The sequence below is a fragment of the Lycium ferocissimum genome, chromosome 5, assembly GCF_029784015.1.
Source record: "Lycium ferocissimum isolate CSIRO_LF1 chromosome 5, AGI_CSIRO_Lferr_CH_V1, whole genome shotgun sequence".
Lineage (NCBI taxonomy): Eukaryota > Viridiplantae > Streptophyta > Magnoliopsida > Solanales > Solanaceae > Lycium > Lycium ferocissimum.
In genome coordinates this window covers 9,874,537-9,900,705 of record NC_081346.1, presented here as the reverse complement: position 1 = coordinate 9,900,705, position 26,169 = coordinate 9,874,537, and the positions used below count along the sequence as shown (strand labels likewise).

The window sequence follows — 26,169 nt, the reverse complement described above, 5'->3', positions numbered from 1 at the left end:
AATCCCTTATTTAATTATTTATGATTAAGGAATAAATATTTGTATAGATATATGATACTCCAGTGTATTACCCCTTTGTGTCACTTTATGTGAGACGATTCGGAGTACGAGTATCAAACTATCTAATTTTTTGTGTAAATTTAAATATAGAATCTTCATTTTTTTTTAAATATATGTTTAAAAATTACATAACAAAATATTATAAAACACAAACTATTTAAAAGATTACATGAAAATTTATCACTTTTTTTTTTCAACTCTCTAAATTAGTAATTGCAACCACATAAAATGTAGTGACGTGGAGTAAATTCACTTCAGTGGGATGACCTACAAGTTAAATTATGTTGTTATAAGCCTCCAGGGAGGAGCTTTAAGTAGTCCTCTTTCCAAGAGAAACTAATCAAACTATTTTTCACTTAATACACTCTTCACATCTAAAAATCACCTCTCTAGTCTCTTCTTCACATCTCTTCTCTGCTTAATCACCCTCCCCTTCCTCTGTTTTTCTTCCAAAAACAGAGACTGGTCACTTGTTCATATCTCTCTCTTGGCCATCCTTGGATTCAATTGTAAACAAGGGTGATGATGTTTATGGTGATTGGTAGCAGGTGCTCTCACACTTCCCACATCACTGAAATCATAATCACCAGCTTCTTCCGCCATAAGCTGTAGATCTCAACTCTTTCCACATAGTTTAAGGGGTATTTATCAGGAAACCCTGATTCTTGATTACTTAAGCGAAAGTGCGCCTATGGCTGTTTCTTGAAAAGATCTTAGCTTTATAATACTACTAAACTTATAGAATTCGAAGCTATGATGGCTCCAGGTATGCTCTACGGTGGGGCTTCTTCTAATTATTTCGATGGTGTTTTCAATCAGAAACAGAGGGTTATGTCTTCTTCGTCTACTGTAAAAGAGCATCTTGCTTCTCTTTTTGCCCCTGCCTCTTCTTCTTCGTTCTTGGGTACATATATTTCCTTCATTATCAAGTAGCGTTGACTTTTTTTCTTCTTCTATATTTTAAATCTTAGATGATAATAATAACAGGTCACTATACGAGTGCACGACACATATTGCCAATTCACTCTAACTACCACGCAACTTGTTAAAGGAAGAAAATTATATTCTTTTTGGTAATTTGCTTTGAGGATTGATCGTAAGCTTCTAGATGTTTCTATGTGCTTGGTGAGTGCTGTGGTTATATGTTGAAGGTTCAATCTTCTGGGCTAGTAGTCTGACAGATAAGTTTATTAGTGAATCGAATTCTTGCAGAATTAGTTTAGTCTCTTTGGTTTCTCTTTCATGTATGTAATGAATTTCTGTATTTGGTTTATGTTGATATGTATGAATCTTGATTCTTCAATTAAATTTGTGATAATTCCCCTGCAATAAATAGAATTGAATTACTCTGTCGGAGTAACAATCAGTTTTGGCGATTGATCTTGTGTGGGCCATTTGGTTGACTAGCTCTAGGATTGGATTCGGTAAGATAGGTGTTAACATATCAACTGATGAAATTGAATTTGTATAGCAAATTGTAATAGAAAGAAAGATAGACTAGTAATTTGATTTAAATTGAACTGAATTTTGTCAAAATTGACACCTTGGTAGTAATTATTCTGTGGATATTTTATATCACAGGATCCAGTTCTATGGTCAGTTTCGGCGGTGTTAATGGAGGGAAGAGGTCATTCTTTGACTCGTTCGATCAGGAAGACAATGAAGCTGATGAATTGGGGGAGTATTTTCATCAAGCAGAGAAGAAAAGGCGACTTACAGAAAACCAAGTCCAGTTTCTTGAGAAGAGTTTTGATGAAGAGAACAAACTGGAACCTGAAAGAAAAGTCCAACTTGCTAAAGAACTTGGTCTCCAGCCTCGCCAAATTGCTATTTGGTTTCAGAATCGTCGTGCACGATGGAAGACTAAACAGCTCGAGAAAGATTACGAGGAACTGCGGAATAAATATGACACTCTCAAATCAAATTACTGTAATCTTCTCAAGGAAAAGGAAAATCTTACAGCTGAAGTAAGGAACTTTACATTTTATAGGACAAAGTTTATTTTTATTGAATATAATTTCCTTTTGTTGAGCTTTTGGTCTATGCTTATGTGATGGTTCAATCGCTATTCAGGTTTTTCAGCTCACTGATAAGCTGCTTGTCAAAGACAAAGAAAATGGGCAATTGGCTTTATGCGATTTCCAGAAACGCTCTGATGCATCCCCAAATGAAACCAACGTTGATCCAATTTCGAGGATAGAAATGTCCAATGTGCCCACTCAGGTTCTTAAGCCTCAGCAGCAGCACCAGCAGGAAGATTTAAGCTCCACTAAGAGCGACGTCTTCGACTCAGAGAGCCCACATTACACTGGTGGGGTCCACTCCTCTGTCATAGACCAGGGCGATTCTGCTTATGTGTTTGAAACGGAGCAGTCAGAATTATCTCAGGATGATGATGAAAACTTCAGCAAGACTATGCTTTCTACTGCCAACCTGCTAGGCAAAGCCGAGGATGATAATTATCCGGTGACATCCTCAAATTTGAGCTACTTCGGATTTCCAAGTGAAGACCAAGGTTTTGGTTTCTGGACTTACTAAGTTCATGGTTGTATTTAGTTGTAATGCGGAATACTATTTTATGTGTCATATATTTGGAGACATTGTATAGCGGCATATTTCTGTAATAAATAAAGTCCAATGTATGTGTCCAGCACCCAAATGAGGTGATGGGTTCTGGTCACAAAACAGTTGGGAACTATGGCTATTGCGCTTTGTAAACCTGTTGTGTAGCTAGCTGGTGCTTTATGTTGTGAAATCTGACTTTTGTTTGTCAACTAGGAGATCATGTATTTCTGAAATTCCGCTATTGGAGTCTCTATTTAACAAAAGGTGTGAAAAACATTTAATTATACCATGACCCATTCCCTATGGTTAAAGGTATATATATGTGCCTTTGCGAAAATGTTCAACTTTGCCTTCCATTAGAGGTTTGACCCATCCATGACCTCACCGATACTTTGGCTCAAAATTGCCCTTCGTGACTGACAGACCAATATTATATTGGGAAAAGGTCTAGATTTTCCCTTGTGGTTTATGAAAGATTTAACTTTGCCCTCTAGTGAAATGAATAATCACACAAAAAATCTACTCATTTCACGGGACGTTCGTCTTTCGCTTTAACCGCGTCACCACCAGTCATGTCATCATCAATAACAGTATCCAATTCCACTGTCTGTCGACCAATTCTTACTTCACAACTCACTACTACATACGTTTCCACCATCTCTAATCAGTTGTTAGCGATCTCGCCCCTATCTTCTTCATATCTGAAATTCATTCTCCATTCACCATCCCTTCACCTGTTCACCACAAATCACATTCCATAAACATGCAACAGAAGATGATGGCTCTGTAATACTAAGAATCTATTTTGGTTCCTCATTACGTAGTCCACGCTTACTCAATCCCTTTTTTAATTTATGTGCCTGTTCACGGAAACTGTTGGGATCGAAATAATTAGGGCATCATGCGTAAGCTAATAATTGCAAATCTTGTGCGACGATAAATTATATAACAAAAAATATATACTAAAAAGACATAATATTATAATATGATTTGGTCAAGTGACCCTACATATTGAAAAACTAATATAAAAGCATTAAAACTATAGAGAGAAAAATCTCTCCTAAACAAAATTCTCTTAAGGATTATATTGTGGATGAGATTTTTTTTTTTTTTTTTTTTTTTTGTGAGAGACGGATCTTCAATTTACAAAAGTCCGAAACTTTTCCTTCAAGAAAGGATTATTTAAATATAGAAAAGATCTTTCCCACCAAGTAAACATTTTTCATGAATTTTTTTTTGAAATAAAACTTAATTATGATGAAATTCAAATAAGGTAGAAAATTCTGGACAAATGCTAACATAAACAAGAGTTTGATAAGACATAAGCTAAAACGAGGATGCTACATGAAAGATCATAGATGGAATAAGTGCGATGAAACAAGCAGCAACAGCAGTTGGGTGGACATTACTAGTAACAAAGGACTAATCAACGGCGAACAAACTTGTCAAACAGTAAATGTAGGGTCCTCAATGTCTTAATTCGTGAAATCCCAAACGATCATTATCTTTTGGTACTTAGCACATTAATATACCTTTCTTTTACCTTATATATTCAGCAAAATTGACTTATTCTCTTTGGACAGACATTCGAAATAAGGTTAACTAATGCAAACAGACGTTTTGTGGGGCCAAGAATCGCTATACCTTGTCCAAAAGACATAAACTATTTATTTAAAATAGATATTTTTATAAAGAATTAGATCAAAATAGGCTGTTTTTTTTTTTCCCAAATGGGTATTTCGTTGATCATTAACGAAATAGCATCATGCTCATCTTTTTTTTTTTTTGCTATTTCGTGGATTGTTTGAAATAGCTTTTTTTTTTTTTTTTGCATTTCGTGGAACAATCCACGAAATAGCTTTTTTTTTTTTTTTTTTTTTTTTAATTTCGTGAAAAAATGATTTTTTTTTTTTTTTTACATATCATGACACAATCCACGAAATAGATGTTTTTTTTTTATTTTATTTCGTGAATAAAAAAAGAAATAGGAAATTATAATTTTTTTTGTTTTTGCATTTCGTGTATTAAAAAACGAAATAGGAAAATAATTTTATTTTCATTTCGTTTATATAAAAATGAAATAGGAATATATATATATATATATATATATATATATATATATTGCATTTCGTGTATTAAAAAACGAAATAGGAAAATAATTTTATTTTCATTTCGTTTATATAAAAATGAAATAGGAATATATATATATATATATATATATATATATATATATATATATTGCATTTCGTGTATTAAAAAACAAAATAGGAAAATAATTTTATTTTCATTTCGTTTATATAAAAATGAAATAGGAATATATATATATATATATATATATATATATATATATATATATATATATATTGCATTTCGTGTATTAAAAAACGAAATAGGAAAATAATTTTATTTTCATTTCGTTTATATAAAAATGAAATAGGAATACATACATACATACATATATATATATATATATATATATATATATATATATATATATATATTTCATTCATGTACCAATGAAATAGGATGAATATATATATATTTTTGTGTTTCATTTATAAAAACATTTATATATTCACGAAATAAAAAAAAATCTTATTTCGTTTTTTAATAAACGAAAAAAAAAACTAGTTGTAAAGTCAAGACATAACTTTATTTTAAATATAAATATAATTTAAAAAATATAGGGAGAAAAAACTAGTTGTAAAGTCGTCAAACTTTAGATGGTCATAATACGGGACGTCCGATTTACGCGCGATTTTTTTTTTGATTTTGGGTATTTTTCCGAGATCTATGCACAGAAACAAGAGTTTGATTTTAAAGAAAACATCTTTTATCACATTCAATTTCAATTTTTTCCCAAATTGGCGTTTTATTTACTTATAAGATGATGATACGCAATAGATTTCAACGTAAAAATCAGGGGTAATGATGAATGTCAATTTCACTTCTGCGGTTTCAATTTTTGAAAATAAAGCGACTAATTTTCTCGATATATAAAGTTGACTAAAATAAGCAGCTTAAACACTAAGTTTTTTGAAAAATATATTTTAAAAAAATTAAAAAATGGCTTTTAATCAATTTGGAATATATATATATATATATATATATATATATATATATATATAAAATCAATTTCAAAAATATATAAAAAAACTATTTTTTTTTATAGGACGAAATGCAAAATAAAAAAATAAAAAAAAATAAAAACATATTTCGTGGATTGTTCCACGAAATGCAAAAAAAAAAAAAAAAAAAAAAAAACAGTTTTAAATTAAAAAATGTCGTTAATATAAATAAAGCTCGTTTTTTTTTTTTTTGCAGTGGAACAATCCACGAAATATTTCATTGGTACATGAATGAAATATATATATATATATATATATATATATATATGTATGTATGTATTCCTATTTCATTTTTATATAAACGAAATGAAAATAAAATTATTTTCCCGTTTTTTAAACGAAATGCAAAATATATATATATCTATTTCGTTTTTTTATTCACTAAATACAAAAAAAAAAAAAAAAAAAAAAAAAAAAAACCTATTTCGTTCATTAGATTACGAAATGCAAAAAAAATAAAAAAACAAATCAATTTCTTCATTAATACGAAATAATATATATATATATATATATATATATATATATATATATATATATATATTTTTTCCAATTTCCTTTTTATACGAACGAAATTAGAAAAAAATTTAGCCTATTTCGTTTTTTTAATACACAAAATGCAAAAATAAAAAAAAATTATAATTTCCTATTTCTTTTTTTATTCACGAAATAAAATTAAAAAATATCTATTTTGGATTGTGTCATGATATGTAAAAAAAAAAATCATTTTTTTCACGAAATTAAAAAAAAAAAAAAAAAAAAAAAAAGCTATTTGGTGGATTAACTAATGCAAACACTAAATAGCGTTTTGTGGGGTTGAATAATCAATGAAATACCCATTTAAATAAAAAAAAAAGACAAATTATTTTGTTGTAAAAATATGTCAACTAAACTATTTCATCAACAAACAATACAAGGGAAGAATTTTTAATGCGAGATCTAAAAACATAACTTGCCGAGGCACAAGTACGCTATGTTTCGGTTTAGTTGTGTAATAAACTAGTATTTCTCATTAATCGTAGACATATTCGTACTAACAAGAACAAAAAATATTAGACTTGTTTGGCAGAATTTGAAGAAAAAATTGATGACGTTTGCCATAATAATAAATGGAACTCTAAAATATTACAAGCACTTTTTTAAAAATCCTAAGCCACCCAAATATGACAAATGCTACTAAGTCATTAAGGAGAATTAAATTACTGTAGATTTTAATATTTCGAAAGTCCGACTTTTCTACTTAATTATGTGTTTCATGAGTAGATTATCACCACAAGTTAAACCACGTCAACTGATCGTCACTTGTGAATTAAATAAGTTTGTGGCTAATAAGCACTTTGCCGTAGGTGTCGTTGAGCAAAAGGGAGAAGCTTTTATAATGATCACATTTCTATTTTGCTTCCCCGAGGCAGGAACTCATATTAAACACAACAACACCACCCAAAAAAAAAAATCCTTTACTTTTGAACGTTGAAAAAGCTTTTTTAAGGTTCCTTTCTAACTAGCATACTTTACTAGAAAAGTTTTTAAAATAATAAGGTTTTCTCAGTTTTCGCAAAAAGTTAAGTAGAAAATATCAATTTGGATTTTGTGAAAAATTGTCGTTTGATGTAGTTTTTACCAAAAAAAAATAAAATGTATGAACTGTTCAAATTAACTTATACAAATCCTATAAATACTTAAAAACTACGTTTTCGCAAATACAGAAACAAACACCACCTAATTATCCGAATCACGCTTTTTTCCAAGGAAATCTTTTTGTAAACCTTTCTCCAAAATAAATTAGTCAAAAGTACTATTAAAGATTAATATCTCCAAATGCCTTTCTATTTTGCACGCTAGAACATAAGGAAAAAAATATAAAGTTGCTGCGCGTAAGTACAAGGCGTCAATCTCGTTGTCATAGCCAAGAGGGGTAATTGAGATGGATAGATTTCTTTATGTTAACTAAAAATATTTTATTCGAGTTCTGAAAGTAAAAATACCTGATAGAAAACATTTCCTTTTAATAGTCTTTATTTGATGTGGATTTAAATTAGTTTGGCCAGTGGTTGTTAGGATTTTTCCCAGATTTTCTTATCATATTTGAATTTTATCTTTTTTCTTAAAAGAAGGACAAAGAGTTTACCATAATTAGTTTTACTTTATTCAAAAACATTAATTTAATATTTCATATTTAGATAACCTCTTTCTTGGAGGAAAATGTTTGGACCTCTATAAATTGAAGAATCTCTCAACACGATAACACAGTAGCATCCACAATATAGTAATTAAAGAGTCTTGTTTAAGGGGATATTTTCTCTTAATGTTTTTTATGCTTTTTAGTAATTTTCTCATATGTAGGCCAATTGACCGAACAATATTAAATTTATTATGCATATTTTAGTATAGACTCTTTTGTTTCTGATTTATTGTTCAAGATTTGCAATTGTAAGCTTTCGCATGACGCCATGATTAGTTCGATCCCAACAAGTGGTATCAGCGCTAATGGTTTAGCGATAGTTCAACGGGTTGAAGGCAGGTTCAAGGCGGTCAGTTAAAATCAAGTTGCAAACAATTTTACGATAATGAAGATATTGTATGGAGTACTACATGTGGAGATGAACTTTCAACCATATTTTTTATATTCTTGCTGCTGCATCTTTAAAAATAAAAACAAAATATTTTTTTAACCCATAATATTTTTAACATATTTTTAACCATGACAAACAACAGTGATGAAGATCACGTGAAGAAGATGGATCAAGTTTTGTCAAGAAAATCCAGGCCAAAAGAGGAAAGACACAGAGGTAAATCTAGGATTTCTGAACATGTATGCACCACTAAAAAAAAAATCTGTTAAGTAAGAATTGATCCCTAGTCGTACAAGTATATAACTCAATCTTCAACTAAGTGCACCATTTAAGCCTCTTGTAGCATGAGTTTCAGCAGATAATATTATATTAATTTTAGATAATATATACATAAAATACCTAATTTTATGAAAAAATTATAAACTCAAGTGTCTCAAATTTAATATGTAAATTCGCCTACGGTTACACGACATGAGATGGTTTATACGAAAAAAAAAAAAAAAAAAAAAAAAAAAAAAAAAAAAAAAAACGAAGGACGTCATTGTCAAGATGGTCGTAAGTTAAACCGTGCTTAGCACTAAACCACTACATCAATCAACTATCATGACAACCCCACCAGGCAAAGAAACTCCAATACACACTGGGATGGGTCCATTCTAATTTGTATTTATGCCTTTTATGTGGCAATTGTCATTGATCTATAGTGTCCGCCCTAAGATTATGCTTATAGATGTATGGTCCAAAAGCACACTGGCCCCACACTCGACTTTCGTCTCTTTACTTTTTGATGGTGAAATTTCCATTTAAAAATATCTGATGTGAACATTTAATTTTAATTTGCTAACTTCTCCTTATTAAACTCCCACTTAGAAATTAGAATTGCTTTGACGTTAATTTTAGGGACTTTTCAAACTGCCCCACTATTATACTCCGAATTGATGCGCTGGAATACCAAGTATTAAAGTATTTTTGTAACACCAAGACCTCGGTATGTTTAAAATTATAAATTCGACCGAATGCTTCTCTTTTGTAACATAAAAAAATTGCATGCTATAAGTTTTATTGTGTGTGTGAGCATAAATATTACTATATGACAAGAGAGGTAGTTCAGATGGTAATCACTCTCCACCTCCAACTCGAAGGTTGTGGATTTGAGTAACCAAATGACCAAAAAGGGCAGCTCTTAGGAGAAGGGGTAAAAAATAGTAAAAAACATTTTATTGAAATGAAAAGCAAATCACGATTAGCCGTTAAACAGAATTTTCAATTTTATTATAAGTAGGCGTTTGGCCATGCGATATGAAGTCATGATTTCATATCATGATTTCAATAAGAGTTTTCTTATGAAATTTGCACAAAATTTCAACTTCAACTTCATATCGTGATTTTAAATCTCAAATCATCTAAAAAGGCATGATTTCAATTATTTTAAATGTAAAGCTTGACCCATAAATTTATGTTTTGTAAAAAATGACTCATAAGTTGGTAGATGTATTTACCAACCATATTTACCGACCATTTATATTAAATATTAAGAGATAGCAAATTGGTAGTATATTTATAATAAATTTACTCTTACCAACTGTATTTACTTATACAACTCATGTTCAATTTTTTTTTATTGAACTAAAGTTCAATCACTTAATGTTGTATATTTTAGAAAGATCTTCTAGTAGCGTATTAATTTTGTTATGAACTATGATTTGCTCATTTGGTAAGATTATATAAGAATTGAGAAAGTTTTGATGGTTTTCACAACTTGTGACGATTTTATATCTATAAGAAAAAAATATTAAGAAATGTAAATTCTATGTCCAAATAAAACTTCAAACTTTAAATTATCATAATCTCAAATAATTTCCAAATGACTCATTAAGTGATGGCTCCTGATTCCCATGCATTCAAAACAGTCGTCCAAAAAGGCAGAAAGCAAATCTAATTTTTTATTTTGTTGTTCTTCTTTTTAGACTTTTTGTTTAGCTACAACCCATCCATGGCCCCCTCTCAGGTGAGATCATCCTTAAAGGTTGTATCAATCATTGCTTTAAAAGTTAAGTACTAACTTTCGAAGCAACGTGTAATGAGAGATTTGCCATCCCTTCAAATTTGGTCCAAAGGTATAATTTTTCTTTTAAAAAAAATCAAGAAGGTAAAAGTTTTTCTTTCTAGGAAATAATTCTAACAAATTTATAAAAGCTCTTTCGATGATTCTTTACTTTTTCCTACGAGTAGACAAATAATCATCTCAAGTAATGTCATTAAGTAATTTTCTTAATAAGTTTGCCAAAACCTTAAAAATTATTTATTATAGACCGGATGGAGTAGATCTTGTACTTGATCTAGCTGAAAATTAAAAATATTTGATACTTATTAACAATAATATCATTTAGGAAAAATACATAAAGTCACCTCTGAATTAGTTCCTGATTTCGAAAAATCATTTAAAACCTTCGAGGGATCTTATTAGCGTTTAAGTGTCTTTTTCAAAATCAAAAACTAATTTAGGGGTGACTTTAATTATGTACGTTTCGTTAAATTTAAAAACACAGATATTCTCAATATGATGATACCCTGATCTAAGCCTGTTAAACGGTTGAACCGTAACCGGTTTCGGACCCGGTTGGCTAACCGACCGGTTACCGGGTTCCGAAGTGGCAAACAGTGCCGGTTAAATGTCGGTTTGGCTCTAACCGGACCGGAACCTGTAGCCTTTGTATAAACCGATAACCGGTTAGCCCAAAACGTATTTTTATTTTTATTTTTTGCTTAATTACGTATTTTACACATAAATTAACACTATAATTTATTAGTGTGTGTGTGTGTGTGTATATATATAAGTTTTATATATATCCAGGTTATAAGTATTAAGAAATTCAAGATTGTATATTTTTAACTTAAGTATATTTACATATGTTATGTGTGTGTGTGTGTGTGTGTGTATATATATATATATATAACTTAAGTATATTTATATATGTTTTATAAATTTCATGATTGTTTTTTTTTTCTAAGTATATAACTTTCTATTTTATAACTTAAGTATATGTATATTATAAGCATGTTCTAAGTATATTGTAGGTATATATGTTTAAGTTATATGTATTACTTAAATTTTATATTTACTAATAACTCATGAGTATTATAAAATTCAAGATTGTATATATATATAGTTATAACTTTCAATTTTTTAATTTAAGTAGATGTATATTATAAGTATATTCTAAGTATATTGTAGGTATTTTCTTAACTTAATATAAGTAAGAATATGAACACAAGTAAATAGAAGAAAGCTCAATGAGCCATAATTTTTATTCATTAATTAAAAATATTTATTTGCAAGTTGTAATTTTTTTTAACTTGCAAATAATATATGAGTTGTACAAGAACAAAATTACATTGTAAGCACCATTTCGCTAAGTTCTTCTATATTATATTCATCCATTGGGATATCTTCCATGTCTTCAAATTGGTCCCCTTCACTTGCTATTAAAAATTCAATCTCTTTCTCTTCGTCTCGCCTCGCCTCTAGCCTTTGGTTGCGTCGCTCCGATCGAATCCAATGGCGAATGCAAATTAGTATTTGCAAGCTAAATCCGGACAAGGAGTATCTATGATCTCCAGTTTGTTGTCTTCCTCGGCTAAATGCACTTTCCGAGGCCACGGTTGATATTTGAACATTAAGTATATCCTGAGCCATTCTTGCAAGTACGGATAATTCGCCTTGTATTTCTTCCACAATCCTAAGACGTCCTTCGGGCATGGTCATTTCCACCAATGGTCGTTGCGTCAAATAAAAGTTAAGTTCATCAAAGTTTGCGATAGTTTGAGTAGTAGAAGAAGACATTCTCCGAAAAACACCTAAACTCGATATGCCTTTTCCTTTATTTTGAGAAGTAGAAGTACTTGGTGGTGGAGGTTTGGGAGTAAACTTTCTTCCAACTTAGAATAATATTAAAAAACTTTTCTAAGCTCAATATCCATGGCTCTCTAGGCCTCAAATTGTGATGGTTCCTCGGTGGTAATTTCTAAATATTCATAAATTTGTTTAACCAATTGAGAGGTATAAGAAATTTTAAGACAAGGATTTAATATAGAACCCAATATGAATAAAGTTGGTATGGGAAAATAATACTTCTTAAATTTTTCCCTCATAGAATGAATAGCCGCTTGGTAACCCGGTTTTTCCTTACACTCAAATAAAACTCTAGCTATTTCGGCCAAGTATGCCAAAATTCCAGTAACCGCGGGATAATATTGTCTAGAAAAAACAAGAGTAGCATTATAAAAATGTTTTAGTTCTTTACATTGCAAAACATCTTCCCAATCGCTATCAAATAACCACTTCGAAACCTCTTTATTGTGATTGTTGTGAGTATTTTGTATGGCAATCCTATATTCATATGCTTGTTGCAACATAATGTAAGTGTAGTTCCACCTAGTATCAAGTTCAACTTGAATTTTCCTAGGTCTAAGACCAAGACTCTCAAATTGATTTCTAAAATTTCTCATTTTAGCCTTACTTGAATTACAAAAAAGAAAAGCAATCGCATCTCTAACCTTTTGAATAGAATCATCAAATAAGGAAAGACCATCTTTAACAATCAAGTTTAAAATGTGACAACTACATCTTACATGAAAAAATTCGCTAGTGGAGGTTTTAATTCCCTTTTTATAAGGCCAACCGCTCTTGTGTTGTTAGTAGCATTATCTAAAGCAATACAAAGTGTTTTTTTGTAAATGTTAGAAAATTTCATAATAGTTGTCATTCCATCAGCTAAAAATTTACCGTCATGAGGATCCTTACCTTTATCATATAAATAAGCTATAATTCTTTTTTTGCATGACCCAATTATTATCTATCCAATGACATGTAATAGCAAAAAATTCTAACTTATAAAGACTAAGACCAATATCGGCGGTAAGGGAAACATTACAATTTAAAGAACTTAGTGCATGACGCAAATAAAATCTATATGTTTTATATAAATCAATAATATCCGCTCCACAAGTACTTCTAGGAATACCCTCAAACATCGGATTATAACTACGTTTAATATAAGTAACAAAACCTTGCCCCGAAGGAAAGGAAAATGGTAAACAATCATAAGCTACCATTTTAGCTATCTCTATACGGTCTTTCTTTTTGTTGTAACCAAAAGATTTTCCGGTATGTGGGTCTATTGTTCAATGAGTACCCCCTATGGAACCCATTCCCTCTACCCAAATGTTTGGATGTGTATTCAATAAATGAGTCCTTAGTGAACCCGTTCCCCCAGACTTACTGTTCTTACACTTGAATTGAAATATTTTTTTACATATATTACATGTGACTATTTCTTTCTCCCTATCTCTAGTCATAAAATTCCAAACTTTAGAGGTTGGCGTATGAATTTTTGTCTCTTTTTGTTGTGTTTGTGATTCTTGTGGTTGTTGTGCTTGTTGTGTATCACTATCTCTTATCGGATTTTCCGGTGATTGTGTTTCGTCATCGTCGTCATCATCAATAATTTCATTATAGGATGGGCCAAATCGGTGTTCTAATGCTTCATGATCTAAAATTGGATTATTTTGAGTAATGTCAACTGAACCTATCATATACGTTTCATTTTAGGCACAAATGTTTCCTCCATAATTCTTCCCCCCCCCCCCCCACCCCGACTACTACTGCCTTTTCTAACTCTCTTAGACATAATTAAATCGCAAGAAAATAAATTGCAAAAATTTAATTGCGAAAATTAAAAATAGAGTTGGAACGAAGGTACCAAATTGCCGAAATAAATTCCGCCAAAACAAATGTTGAATTGAAGCGGCTAGACTTGCAAATCCATCAACACTTTATTTTTGTATAGCTACAAAATATAAAATAGCTAATAATTGAGAATTTAAGAGAACTTGTAATTTTAAAGTAGCTAATAATTGAGAGAATTTGAGATTTGAGAAGAGAAAATTGATGTGGATGAAAATAAAATGGAGAGGGATTTATATAGGAGTGGGAAAGGGGCTAAAGTGTTATAAATAAAAGTTTGGAGGGTTAGGGGGGAGGGGGCCAAAAATGGGTTTTTAGGCCGTTGGCAACGGCCAAAAATAAATTTGGACCGTTGGGCAATGGCCAAATAACAGTTAGATCCGCCCAAAATTTTAAAAAAAAAATTGAAATTTTACGGGTTAACTGGTTCATTAAAAAAAAACTGTAACTGGCCCGGTGTACCACGGTTTTCGCAATCGCTAAACCGGTATACCGGGGCCCGTTCCGGTTACCAGTTAACCCGATTTAACCGGAATCGTTTAACGGGCTTACCCTGATCTTTATTGTGCTAGGGTCCTAGGCAGGACATGATTTTGCGTCGGACAGGAACAATATTGGCACAACTTAAAACTTACTTATGACAGTCTTCAGATTTGTGATTGTATAACAATATATAGCTTATGAAGTTATGATCACAAATTAGTGATATCTTATAATAATATTTAATAGCAAAAGAATTTCATGGTTAGTTCCGTGACACAACCATTTCCAGATATCATATCTTATTCACAATTACAATTTCTGGGTTGAATGAGAATCATATCTTATTCACAAATTTAAATCGAAGTTATCCCCTTGACGTTGCACGGGTATTCACTTTTCGTCGAATCCGTGATTGCATTCTTGCAGAATTGGTGAATCCCCGTTTCACTTTTCACCATGCAAAAGAATTTTAATACAGCTCCCATGCCATTTCTGATCAGAATTTGACATTCTCTTTCAGGTAACATACAATCTCTTGCTGCAATGATTGGAAAATGAGAGAACTAATAAGCAGTCGGATTCAAGAAACAAAAATTGTACTCACCAAACTAGTTAACTGGTTTTACCCAACTCATCTTTAGACTAGCTAAATGGTGGAGAAGCAATAAGAACACAATACAATGCTGGTAAATACTTCCACACCGGATGTTTACACCAAATCAATGTAACTCACCGTGGCTAAGTGATTTAATGAAGTGAATACATACATAAATTAATCATGATTAAGTGATAGTTGTATATATTCAAATACATGTCATGCATCCATTTGTTTGGTGTAAACACCTGGTGCGGCGGCAATGCTCGTGATGGTGCAAACTTTGAGATGCACGTTTCATACGAAGCTCACTTGTTAAAAAAAAAAAATCACTCTGCACATGTTGAACATCCTCAATTTGATTCTTTTGGCTTTTCGAGTCATACTATTAAAAGTAAGTAGACCTTGAATGATAACAATCACACCGTCATAAATACCTTGAAGAATTCGCCGGCGACACCTACCAAATATTATAATATCATATAATAGAAGGGAGATCAAGATTTGAAGGATGGAGACACCTTGGAGGGCATATTACATATTTAGGCCTACTTAAAGGGTATTTTTGGACATTTGATGTTTTATTTAGCCCTAGTTTACTCTATAGCTTATTTTGGGTAGATTATGTTGATGAATAATTGTGAGCTTATTGTTGCCTTTGAACTTTGCCCTAGGATTTGCAAGAGGTAACCTTCCTCTTGATGATTCTACTAGTTTAGGTGCTTTTATTGAGTGTATTAGAGGTAATTAGAATTCTAATCCTAATTGTTGCTAATATTTCTTCAATATTTGTGTCTAGCTTTTATCTTTTCTTGCTTCCTCTATTTTCAATTCCTTGCACTTTATAATTTAGTTGCTATCATTGAACTTAACTCAACACAGTAACTAGTTTATTATTAGTAAAGATGATTTAATACCATATAAGGGGACAGCAATCGATTTTCTCAACCATAATGAGGCACTTAACACACCATGCGCAGAGTATTAGACATCCTGGGCGTGGATATAACACATAGGCCCAAACATTGAGTAAACCAAGAATATGGGAGATTCTAGTTTTCATATAATGTTAAGAAAAATGAAGCTTGAGTCAAACTCAAACCAAAAGCTAATTCATGAGGTGAAAATTTGTTAAATACAAATGCTTAAAATACTACTAGTTTATTCATTGTAGAAAGTTCAATTCAGCAGTTATAAAAGATGAAGGGAGGAAGTAAAACTTACAATTAAACAGAGAAGAATGCATCCGGCAGCTCCAGGGAACAGAGCATACCAGTAGTTGAGCTGATTTAACTTAGCTCCATCAATGAACAGTAGCGGTAAACTTGCAGCTATATATCACACATTACACAAATTTAGCATATCAACTTCGAATATGGAGTTACTCTATACATTAGCTTAAGATAAAAAATAGAGAAAATTTGTCAACTAATTTACCAGGAGGATGAACAGATCGAGTATAAATCATGAAAGCCATCGCAGCAGAAAGGGCTGTGCTTCGAGCTAGCCAACCTGGGCCCAATATTGTGAATACTAAAACACCAATGGCTGCACAACCGATTTGTGCCATAAACATATTGTACTTCTGCACATTCAAATCAACAGAATTTGATGGTGAGTATATTTTACAGAATCAAACATTTGCTTAATTTTGATGGTACAACATGTTGATCCAAGCACAGCACTGCAGTAATTACAGCTACTACATAATCAGCTTTCCACTTTGTCTTAAAATCTCTTTCCTTCGTCTTCTTTTTTCTTATTGGAGACGACTTAGGTGTGTTTGGCACGAAGGAAAATGTTTCCGGGGAAAATATTTTACTGAAAAATGTTTTATTGGAAAATAAGTAGTAGTAGTTTTCTTATTTATTTTATGGTGTTTGGCAAGTAAGGAAAACAATGTTCCAAAAACTATTGTATATAATCTAGACAAACATTACGGAGGTGTGGATGGAGTGTGGGGTTGATGGTGATGGGGACTATGGGGGTGAGGAGGAGTGTTATCAAAAGCGAAAAGCGCAAAAAAGCTTTAATGAAAAAGGCGCAAATGGAGAAATAAATATAAATATGTAGTTGTAGTCCAAAATTAATATTCATAAGTATGAATAACAAATATATGGACAAAGTAATTGAAAAACATAATCATAAAGTGAAATATCAATTATTTAGTGCCTTATCTTCGGGATTGCGCCATTGGCAAGGGAAAGTATGCCTTATAGCCTTGATGACGACACTAAAGCACCCATAAAGCGAGGCAAAACGCTCAAAAAGTCTTATGCCTCGCTTCAAGGCTTAAGCATGCATTTGATAATACTGGTGGGGAGGGGGTGAGGATGGGGTGGAGTGTCTTGGATGGTGAGGAGGAGACAATCAATATGAAATGTCATTTGTTTTCCCTAGTTCTATTAGGACCCGTTTGACCATGAGAATTATTCACTTTTATCCGAAATAATTTTTTACTTTATGTAAAAATCAGTCTTTGGCGATGAAATTTCAAATCCAACTTGAAGTTGGATTTCAAATCCAACTTGAAGTTGGATTTCAAACTTGTAAAACAGCTTATAACTTGTTTTCAAACTCCATCTTCATAATTCCAATTAAAATGCTCTCCTCTCCTTTGCAAAAAGTATAACAAAACACAACTCCATTTTTATTAAAAAAAAAAATCATAAGTTGCAAATAAAGTGAAAAATATATCGAATCTATAGCCAAACGCCTACTTAAAATGTCATTTTCCTCATATTTAAGAAATCTATTTTCCTAAAAAAAAAAAAAAATCCAAAATTTTAACCATGAAAAACCTCGTACAAAACACACCCTTATACTGGATTCATTTGTTTAATTATAGACTTACTTATTGTCCTATCCATTTCGAACCCTACGTCTCTAACTTGTTCTCTATGCATTTGGAAACCTAGTTCTTCAGCTCTCCCTTCTTCTGCTTCTTTATTATCAACTCTCCCACAGGGGCTTATCTAGGTGGAGGGGTAGGCCGTAGGAGTTCACATGAACTCAAGCTCCTCCTCTTAGATCATGTATACCTATGTTACTATAGTTTTACAAAATCACTTAAATAACATGTGTGATGACCAAGTTCAAAGTGTTCTATGGTGCAATAATTATTGGGTGCAGTTCCACAAGTGACAAAGCGGTTCGAATTTCATGTCTGTCTTGTTATTTTTATTTTTATTTTTCTTTTCTAAAATTGAACTCGGGGATATTTTTTCCCTTTTTCGTTCTTTCTTTGTTTAATTTATTCTTACAAAATCCCTAAATCTGTATTGGTACAGGATGGATGAAATGGAGGCTCGCCTCCAAAGTCTTGTATGGTAAAAAGGTATCACTAAAACTTAAAGGTAAGTTCTATATATAGAGCCTGTTTGGATGGGCTTAAAAAATGCAGCTTATAAGCTACTTTAAATAAGTTAAGCCAAACGAGTCCAATTATTTTTTTGGGCTTATTTTAAGCACAAAATGATTTTAAGCTGGCCAGCCAAATACTAAAAAAAGCTGAAAACAGCTTATAAGCAACTTATAAGCCAATCCAAACGAGCTCATAGAGTGGTGGTTAGGCCAACTTTGTTGTATAAGGCGGATTGGCCAATTAATAACTCTCACGTTTAGAAGATGAGAGTTGCGGAAATGACGATCTTGCGGTGGCGCATACCAAGAGAAATGAGATTAGAAATGAAGATATCTAGAACAAGACGGGAGTGGAATCTGTAGTGGACAAGATGAGGAAGCGAGGCTGAAATGATTCGGACATGTGAAGAGGAGATGCACAGATGTCCCGGTGAGGAGGTGTGAGAGGTTGACAGTGGTGGAGGAAGACTGAAGAAGTATTGGGGAGAGGTGATTAGATAGGATATGGAACAACTTCAGCTTACCGGGGACATAACCTTAGATAGGAGTATATGATAATCGCGGATTAGGGGTAGAAGGTTAGAAAGTAGTGAGCGTTGTCTCGCTACCCTGTGGGATAGGTTGGTGGGTAGATAGTATTAGCATTATTTTTGTGGTGTCTTGTTCTTAGATTTCTGTTACTACTTGTTGTCTCTTGTGCTTCGGTTATCGCATTATTTGCTCTAGATGTTATGTTACGCTCTCTCTATTATTTGTTATGCCTTGTTTACTTCTGTATTATCTTTGCCAAACTATCTAGTTTTGTGTTACTTGAGCTGAGGGTGTTTCGGAAACAAACTCTCTATGCCCACAAAGTAGGGATAAGGTCTGCGTACACTCTATCATCTTCAAATACCACCTGTGAAAATACACTGAATATGTTGTTGTTGTTTCCAAAATTCCCAAATTTGATAGATTGAAATTCCTGTTCTACTTTTGTTGGTAAAATTTTACACTATTAAACCAAACATCTATTACACTATATATGGACGATGTAATATATAGTCAACAGGCTCAACTAATCCTAACATTTTCGTGTTTCAACACGGAATACAATATACATGTAAAATCACTAAAATTATAAAAAGAAACTAATAAAAACATGATTTATATATACTTATTTGAATTTTCGGCTCCACCACTATTAAGGTGTCTAAATAATTCAGACATGTTTAGGTGTCATTTTTTTTAAAACTGTTAGTAAATACTCCCTGCAATTTCGATTTATGTAAACCCATTTTTGGTAAAGACGAAGTTTAAGAAAGAAGAAGACTTTTGAACTTGTGGTGTTAAAAATATTTGTGTGGTTATAAATCATTGCATAAAAATAAATTGTTTACAAATATAGAAAGGGGTCATTCTTTTTGGCATTGACTAATAAGAAAATAGATTCACATAAATTGAAACAGCGAGAGTACATATTGCAACCTTTTCCTTAATACGTTCAAAGTATAAAAATTCTATGTTGTTATTTTTTGTACAATAACTTTTGTAATGTGTTAAATTTTTCTTTCAACTAATGCTCTCGTTTTCCCAATTATGATGAAAGGTATAGAACTTTTTATTCGGTTTTTTGAGACAAAAGTAACCATATCAATGATCTTCTAATTTTTCTCCAAAATTGATTAAAGTGACTCTTGAATCTTGAAAAGCACAATTAAGACTTTTCAGACAAACAAGCCAATTGAATTACAAGTTCACTTGCAGACAAATTGAAAGAGAAGCAGAAGCTGCAGAGCAAAAAGATGGGTTTTTTTTGGCATATGAGAACAGAGTTAAGTAATGTATACTTTTAAGTAATCATTGTTAAACCGGCAAATGCACGCGCCAATTGAAAAGGCACAGAAGGATCCCAGATCGACTGAGCCAAAGCTTTTAAAAGGGAGAATCCAATCAAAGCTTGGAAGACAAATTAAAAAAAAATTAAAAGGTACATATTGGTAGCCAAATTAAGGACTTTGTATTGTTTAGCTATATTTTTAACACTTTCTTTTTTTGGAAGACGACAACAAGACGAAAAGCAGCACAGTTAGCATTCACAACTAGGAGCTATTTCTACGTTGCTCACTAATCCAAATGTAGTTCTTGTTCAAGTGGTTATTTCCGACAAGAGTTCTCATTTGTTTATTCAATTTTGATTCTTTTTCTCCTAGTCAAGTGTGGATGAAAATACAAATTGATTCTTTTGTTTCAATTTCATATGAAAAATTGATAACGAAATTAAAAAAGAAATGAGAACTTTGTGGTATCAATTATGTCATAACATTGTGTGTTTTATAAAACTTTTGAAAATTTGTCATCTTAAACATATCATAACATTTGTGTGGTTTTAAAAGCTTCTCATTAAGAGTGAAATGGAAAGTGTAAAACTTAAATTATTTCAAATATACAATAGTCTTTTTGAAATAAACTAATAAGAAAATATTATGACATAAATACTTGGTGAAACTATAAACTAATAAGAAAATATTATGACATAAATACTTGGTGAAACTATGTTATAAGTAAACTACAGTTTACTAACGCGCAAGTTGTACAATTCATAACAAAACAACCCTAGGAGTAAGGCTACTCAAATAAGTCGTTACCAACAATGATTGAAGAGGTAAGTTTTTGTAAATTTAGTACTCCTACTACTTTTTTTTCGAACAACTTTTACAAGTTGGTATTGGTTTTATTATTTCGGTTAATACAATTAATTTAATCTTTATTTCTTAAAGAAGAAAAAATAGTTTCAAAACTCACCATCAATTCAATTATTACTCCATTTCAAACTAGATATTTAGTTTGACTTAGTTGGAAACTGAAATTGTTTAGTGTTAATTATGGAGTATTACTTTTGGTTAAAAGTGTTAATTATGATTACAGTGGCTTATAATGTTAGTTTTCGGTGTTGACTTTTATATAACAATGTAGAAAAAAAATACAGCATGCTGAGAAGAATACATGTGAGTACAGTGGACAATTTGTAAATCAAAGTTGCATGTGTTTGATGTGATGGAAGTGACTATTTTCTGATGCTAGATATGATTTTCAAGTACTACAATCACAAAAGGAAACATGGCTTTGATCAAGGAAAAGATATTTTCTTTATAACTATCTCAATTCTTTTTATTTTTTATGATAATTATATCCGAGTTAGTTCACCTGTATCTTGATAATTTCATCGTATACCTACTACCTCTATCATCAATATTATCGGATCTTGCCCATCAATACTTATAGATAATGGAGAAAACCAAATAGTATCCTTTGCCATTTGCCCCACTCCTAGTCTCCTACCCTCACATACCTCACCTACCATTCCATCCTCATCCCCACCCCCACACACTGAAAAAACAAAACAAAACAAAAAAAACACTATAGCACTACGCAGGATATACTTTCATTCAACCAAGAAATATAAAGAAAAAAAGAAAGCGTACCCTAGCACCGGGAGAAGAAGGGGCGGCAAAGAGGACAGCACAAACAGCACCTAGTGGAGCTATAGTCATAGATAACCCTTTGGGTGCCAATATTTGGTCTATCTTTCCTAGCATTGCCATTGCCGCAAATGCCCCTATTTAGTAAATGCATTCACATCAGTAAACATAGAATGCTACCATCAAGAAACAGTTGCAGTAGTAACTAGTTAGTAACTAGAATGAAATAATTTTCTTTAGTTTGCACCACATATCAAACTACTGTATTGCTACTTTTAACTTTAACCTCACCTGCAGAAGGCCAAAAAATGTCGCTTAGTGGAGGAGCTTTCGAGGTCTTTTCTGGCATCCAACCATCCCATACTGCACCTCCTGCTGATGCTTTTATGCCCGAAAAATCTCTCTTTCTTTTAATTACCCTCCTGTTTGTTAATAGTCTTCCATTCAAACCCAAAAAGGATCTACCCAGGCCTAAGACTCTGTTTTCCCCAGAACATTTTGAACAATTCAATGAAGAAAATGTGTACAAGGAAGATGATGACGTTGGTGGCAACAAAATACAATGATTAGGGAGATGACTAGCAAGGAGATGAAGCTGCGTACTCATTTTTGTACAACAAATTTGACAGATTTGTTTTTTCTTGTTCTAGACAAAGTATAGCAGTGACATATGAACAAACATCAACAAGGTAGAATAAGTAATCCTGGATTGTATGATTTTTTTTTTTCGTTTCGTGTGATGGTGGAGGGTTCAACTCAAAACAAAGATACCCCTCTTGATGGAAGTTGAAATTGGGACGAGTGCCTCGGACGGGACAACTAGACTCTTCAATATATTGAAGGGGCACATGGACCCCCAGTGGGTTTAAGTAGTGGTGGGGTTTCCAGCTCAGCCAATTTTGTCCAATAGTGTTGATTTTTCCTACTCGATGATCCAATAGTGTTGTTTAAAAGTATTTGAGGGAGGAAAACGACCTTGGAGTTAGGAAAAAGATATACTATAATATGATAATGAGAGCTAGTTGAACAAAGATATGCATCATTCATCTTCAATTCATGCATTATGCAAAGGGTTATGGCTGGCCATTCTCGAATCAGAAAAGCCAGTCTTATTCGCTCCAGCCTCCAGGAATATCCTTATTCTTGGTTGAATGTTTTACATTAATTTAATTTTATATGGGCAGATATACTAATCAAAGTGTCATTTCCCAACAACAGTTTGCCCAATTATATCTTACTTTAGGTGGTCGTTTGTAGGCCGTTAAAGGTTCAGATTGACTTATATTCCACAGGTTAGTGCAATTTAAATCAATAAAAGGGTTAATCATAATCTGCTCAATAGTTTCTAGTCAAAGTATGCGACTTTTAATTTGAGCTGGACAATCAATCATAAATTTAACTCAACTCTTCATTCTAATATTTGCAACATTTGACATGGTTTAATAAATTATTTTATTTACAAGATAAAATATAGAATATGAATAATGTATTAGTAATATTTGAGTAAGAGCATCGAAAGATAAATATACCGTTAGAATAAACATTAATGTGTACAATCCACACAATGGAGTACTATTATTTATGACATGTTTTAGAGGGCGGGAGCATGAGGCGAGACTTTTACTTAGTACAGGGCGAAGCGTGGACCTCGAGACATGAGACGTTTATTCCGTGAATCTTTAATCTTTTAATTGTATTTTAATAAAATATCATAATAACACAAAAAATATAGGTAGTACATACATTAAAAGGTTGAGCAAATTAAAGAAACTCACATGAAATAAAATATCTAGCATATTTTTACAAGTATAAACAATGCAATAGTGTAAACGTTATCCATGAGATACAAATCATCTATATGTATCTTAACTTCCAAACAATAGAAGAATCACAATTTTCTAAAAAATATTATCAAACACATATTATCTCCCTAAAAAGTATATTATCAATAACATTATCAGTACTATAACTTAAAACATTACTCTTTTGTAAATAATTATAGAATTGCTTTCAAATAGCAAAACAGTAAAAGCCTGATAATTTTAAGAGACATGAAACGAAGACATAAAGACTAATAGAAAATGAAGATAAGTTCTGGTTGTCTAGCTAGTTTCATATGAATGTTCAAATGATATTCATCCTCACAATGGTAATAATGCAATACTATGACTTGTTATTTGAGTTACTCTCTCAATCTTCATATTTCTATTGATGAATTAAACTTTTATTATTCGTTTCTTAAAGAGTTTGAGGGTCAACGGTATTACTTAGGAAATTTGACATGATTTTGGTAGGAAATGTTGAGTGAGACATGAGCTGAGCATTAGGCTCGCTTAGGGCGCACAATCGACGCTTGAGGCGTAAGCCTCCGCGTAAGCCCCTCACATGAGTCTCAGGGCGTTTTGCACTGAGAAGCGAGTCCCGAAAAAACCTTTTAAAACAGAGATTACATGTAGCTCATATATTTTAATTTCAATTCATGCATAATTAAACCGTGAATCAAACCATCATGAATGCATTACGAAAACAACGGTAAGAATATATCTGATTTTCTACTATTCTGCTAAGGATAGGGAAAATAAAAAGTTGGTTTATTACACGTCGATTACTTGGATATATCGCCAGTGCCAAAAAACGCTAACCTTCTCTGTGTTTGGATGTGCACCGTTATGCAAATACTCCCAAAAGCTTGTTTTGTTGTTTCCTTTATCAATAAAATATACTTAAACCTGATGATTTTATGATACTTAAACATGATAATATTTGACACACAGTACTAATAATGCTTAAAATACTCCCAAAATCTTGTCTTGTTGTTTCCTTTATTAATAAAATATACTTAAACCTGATGATTTTATGATACTTAAACATGATAATATTTGACAAACAGTACTAATAATGCTTAAAATACTCCCAAAATATTGTCTTCTTGTTTTCTTTTCACACTTATATAAACACACCGGCAGAAACAAAGACTAAAGAAAACAAAAACAAAAGGTTTTTATATTGCATTAATATTGGGGGCAAGTGCACATACATACTGCTATTTTAACGGGGTCAAAATAGTTTACAACATCGGGTAATTAGGGTTAATTAAAGTAGCAGCCACCTAATTATTTAAGGTGAATTAGGACACCTAAGTTAATTAAAGTTATTATCTAAAGTTGATTTGTTTTTAAAGTCTACGAAACCAAAAGATCTGAGTAAGGGTTCAACTAACCTAGAGGGAAGGTATTAGGCATCCTCTAAGTTCCATTAATAATGGTTAATACGACTTATGATTAGTTAGGCTTAAGTGTAAATGTATTTTAAATACTATAAGAAAATATCTTGAAAGTATTGCTAAAGTTATAGATAGAATAGAATGTTGTTTAAAGTAAAACTTGTAGAAAAGTAGTGATGGCATGAAAAGAGTTTAGTTATAAATAAACTAAAAGAAACGGGATTGTTTAATGTTTATATGTATTTGAAAAATGGGTTCTAATTTCGTAAAATTAAATTGTATTTGTAAAGTCATTGCAAGATTGATATTAATGTTTTAACAAATATGTATTTCGAGTGTTCTAAGATAATAAGAGTAAATTTTGATTCTTTTAGCTTAAAACATATAGTCATGCTATTAAAAAAAAATCAATTTCTCAAATAAATGTTATAGATACTGTAATTAGTTTGGAATAAAATAGAAGTGAATGTAACTTGTGGAATTAACTACCCATTACTAAACTAAACCCCTTAAATGTCTAGAATTTATCTAAGTCACTAAAAAAAGATAAAATGTTAGTCACACAAAGCAAATAGAAATACACAACAATAAAAATAAGGAAGAGAATAAAGAGTAAATGGGCTTGCTTCTTCGTATCCTTCATTCTTTACATTATTGGGCCGCCACCAGGCATATCTAATGGGCAAGATTTTGTTTTCTGTTTGGTTACGGATTCGTTTAGACGGGAGTTATATTGGGCTTTTAAAACACAGATGACGACGAGTCGCTTGGAAAATAGAAACGAAAAAAGAAAGGATTAGTACATAATCGATGAGTAAAATTAAACACGTAAAATATTAAATAGTAGATTGTGTATATACTATGTATGTTTTGGTATAGATACACATTCATAAGGATGTATATGTCCGTCGTATACACGTATATACAAGAAAACAAAATCTTTTGTAAATAAACTACTCAAAAAAGCTCGGAGAA

At 31.7% G+C, this 26,169-nt stretch overlaps 2 protein-coding genes across 2 annotated transcripts; one reads left to right on the top strand and one right to left on the bottom strand.

The window, feature by feature from the left end:
- Positions 1-380: 380 nt before the first annotated feature.
- On the top strand, positions 381-2,834 carry LOC132055900 (homeobox-leucine zipper protein ATHB-12-like). Its single transcript, XM_059447915.1, has 3 exons — positions 381-964; positions 1,642-2,027; positions 2,134-2,834. The coding sequence occupies exons 1-3, from the start codon at positions 814-816 to the stop codon at positions 2,596-2,598; spliced, it is 1,002 nt and encodes a 333-aa protein (XP_059303898.1). The 5' UTR covers positions 381-813; the 3' UTR covers positions 2,599-2,834.
- Positions 2,835-14,743: 11,909 nt separating this feature from the next.
- Positions 14,744-22,788, bottom strand: LOC132055899 (uncharacterized). Its single transcript, XM_059447914.1, has 5 exons — positions 22,263-22,788; positions 21,975-22,108; positions 16,585-16,732; positions 16,372-16,478; positions 14,744-15,090 (listed from the first exon to the last, which is right to left on the bottom strand). The coding sequence occupies exons 1-5, from the start codon at positions 22,576-22,578 to the stop codon at positions 15,049-15,051; spliced, it is 747 nt and encodes a 248-aa protein (XP_059303897.1). The 5' UTR covers positions 22,579-22,788; the 3' UTR covers positions 14,744-15,048.
- Between the last annotated feature and the right edge of the window lie 3,381 nt (positions 22,789-26,169).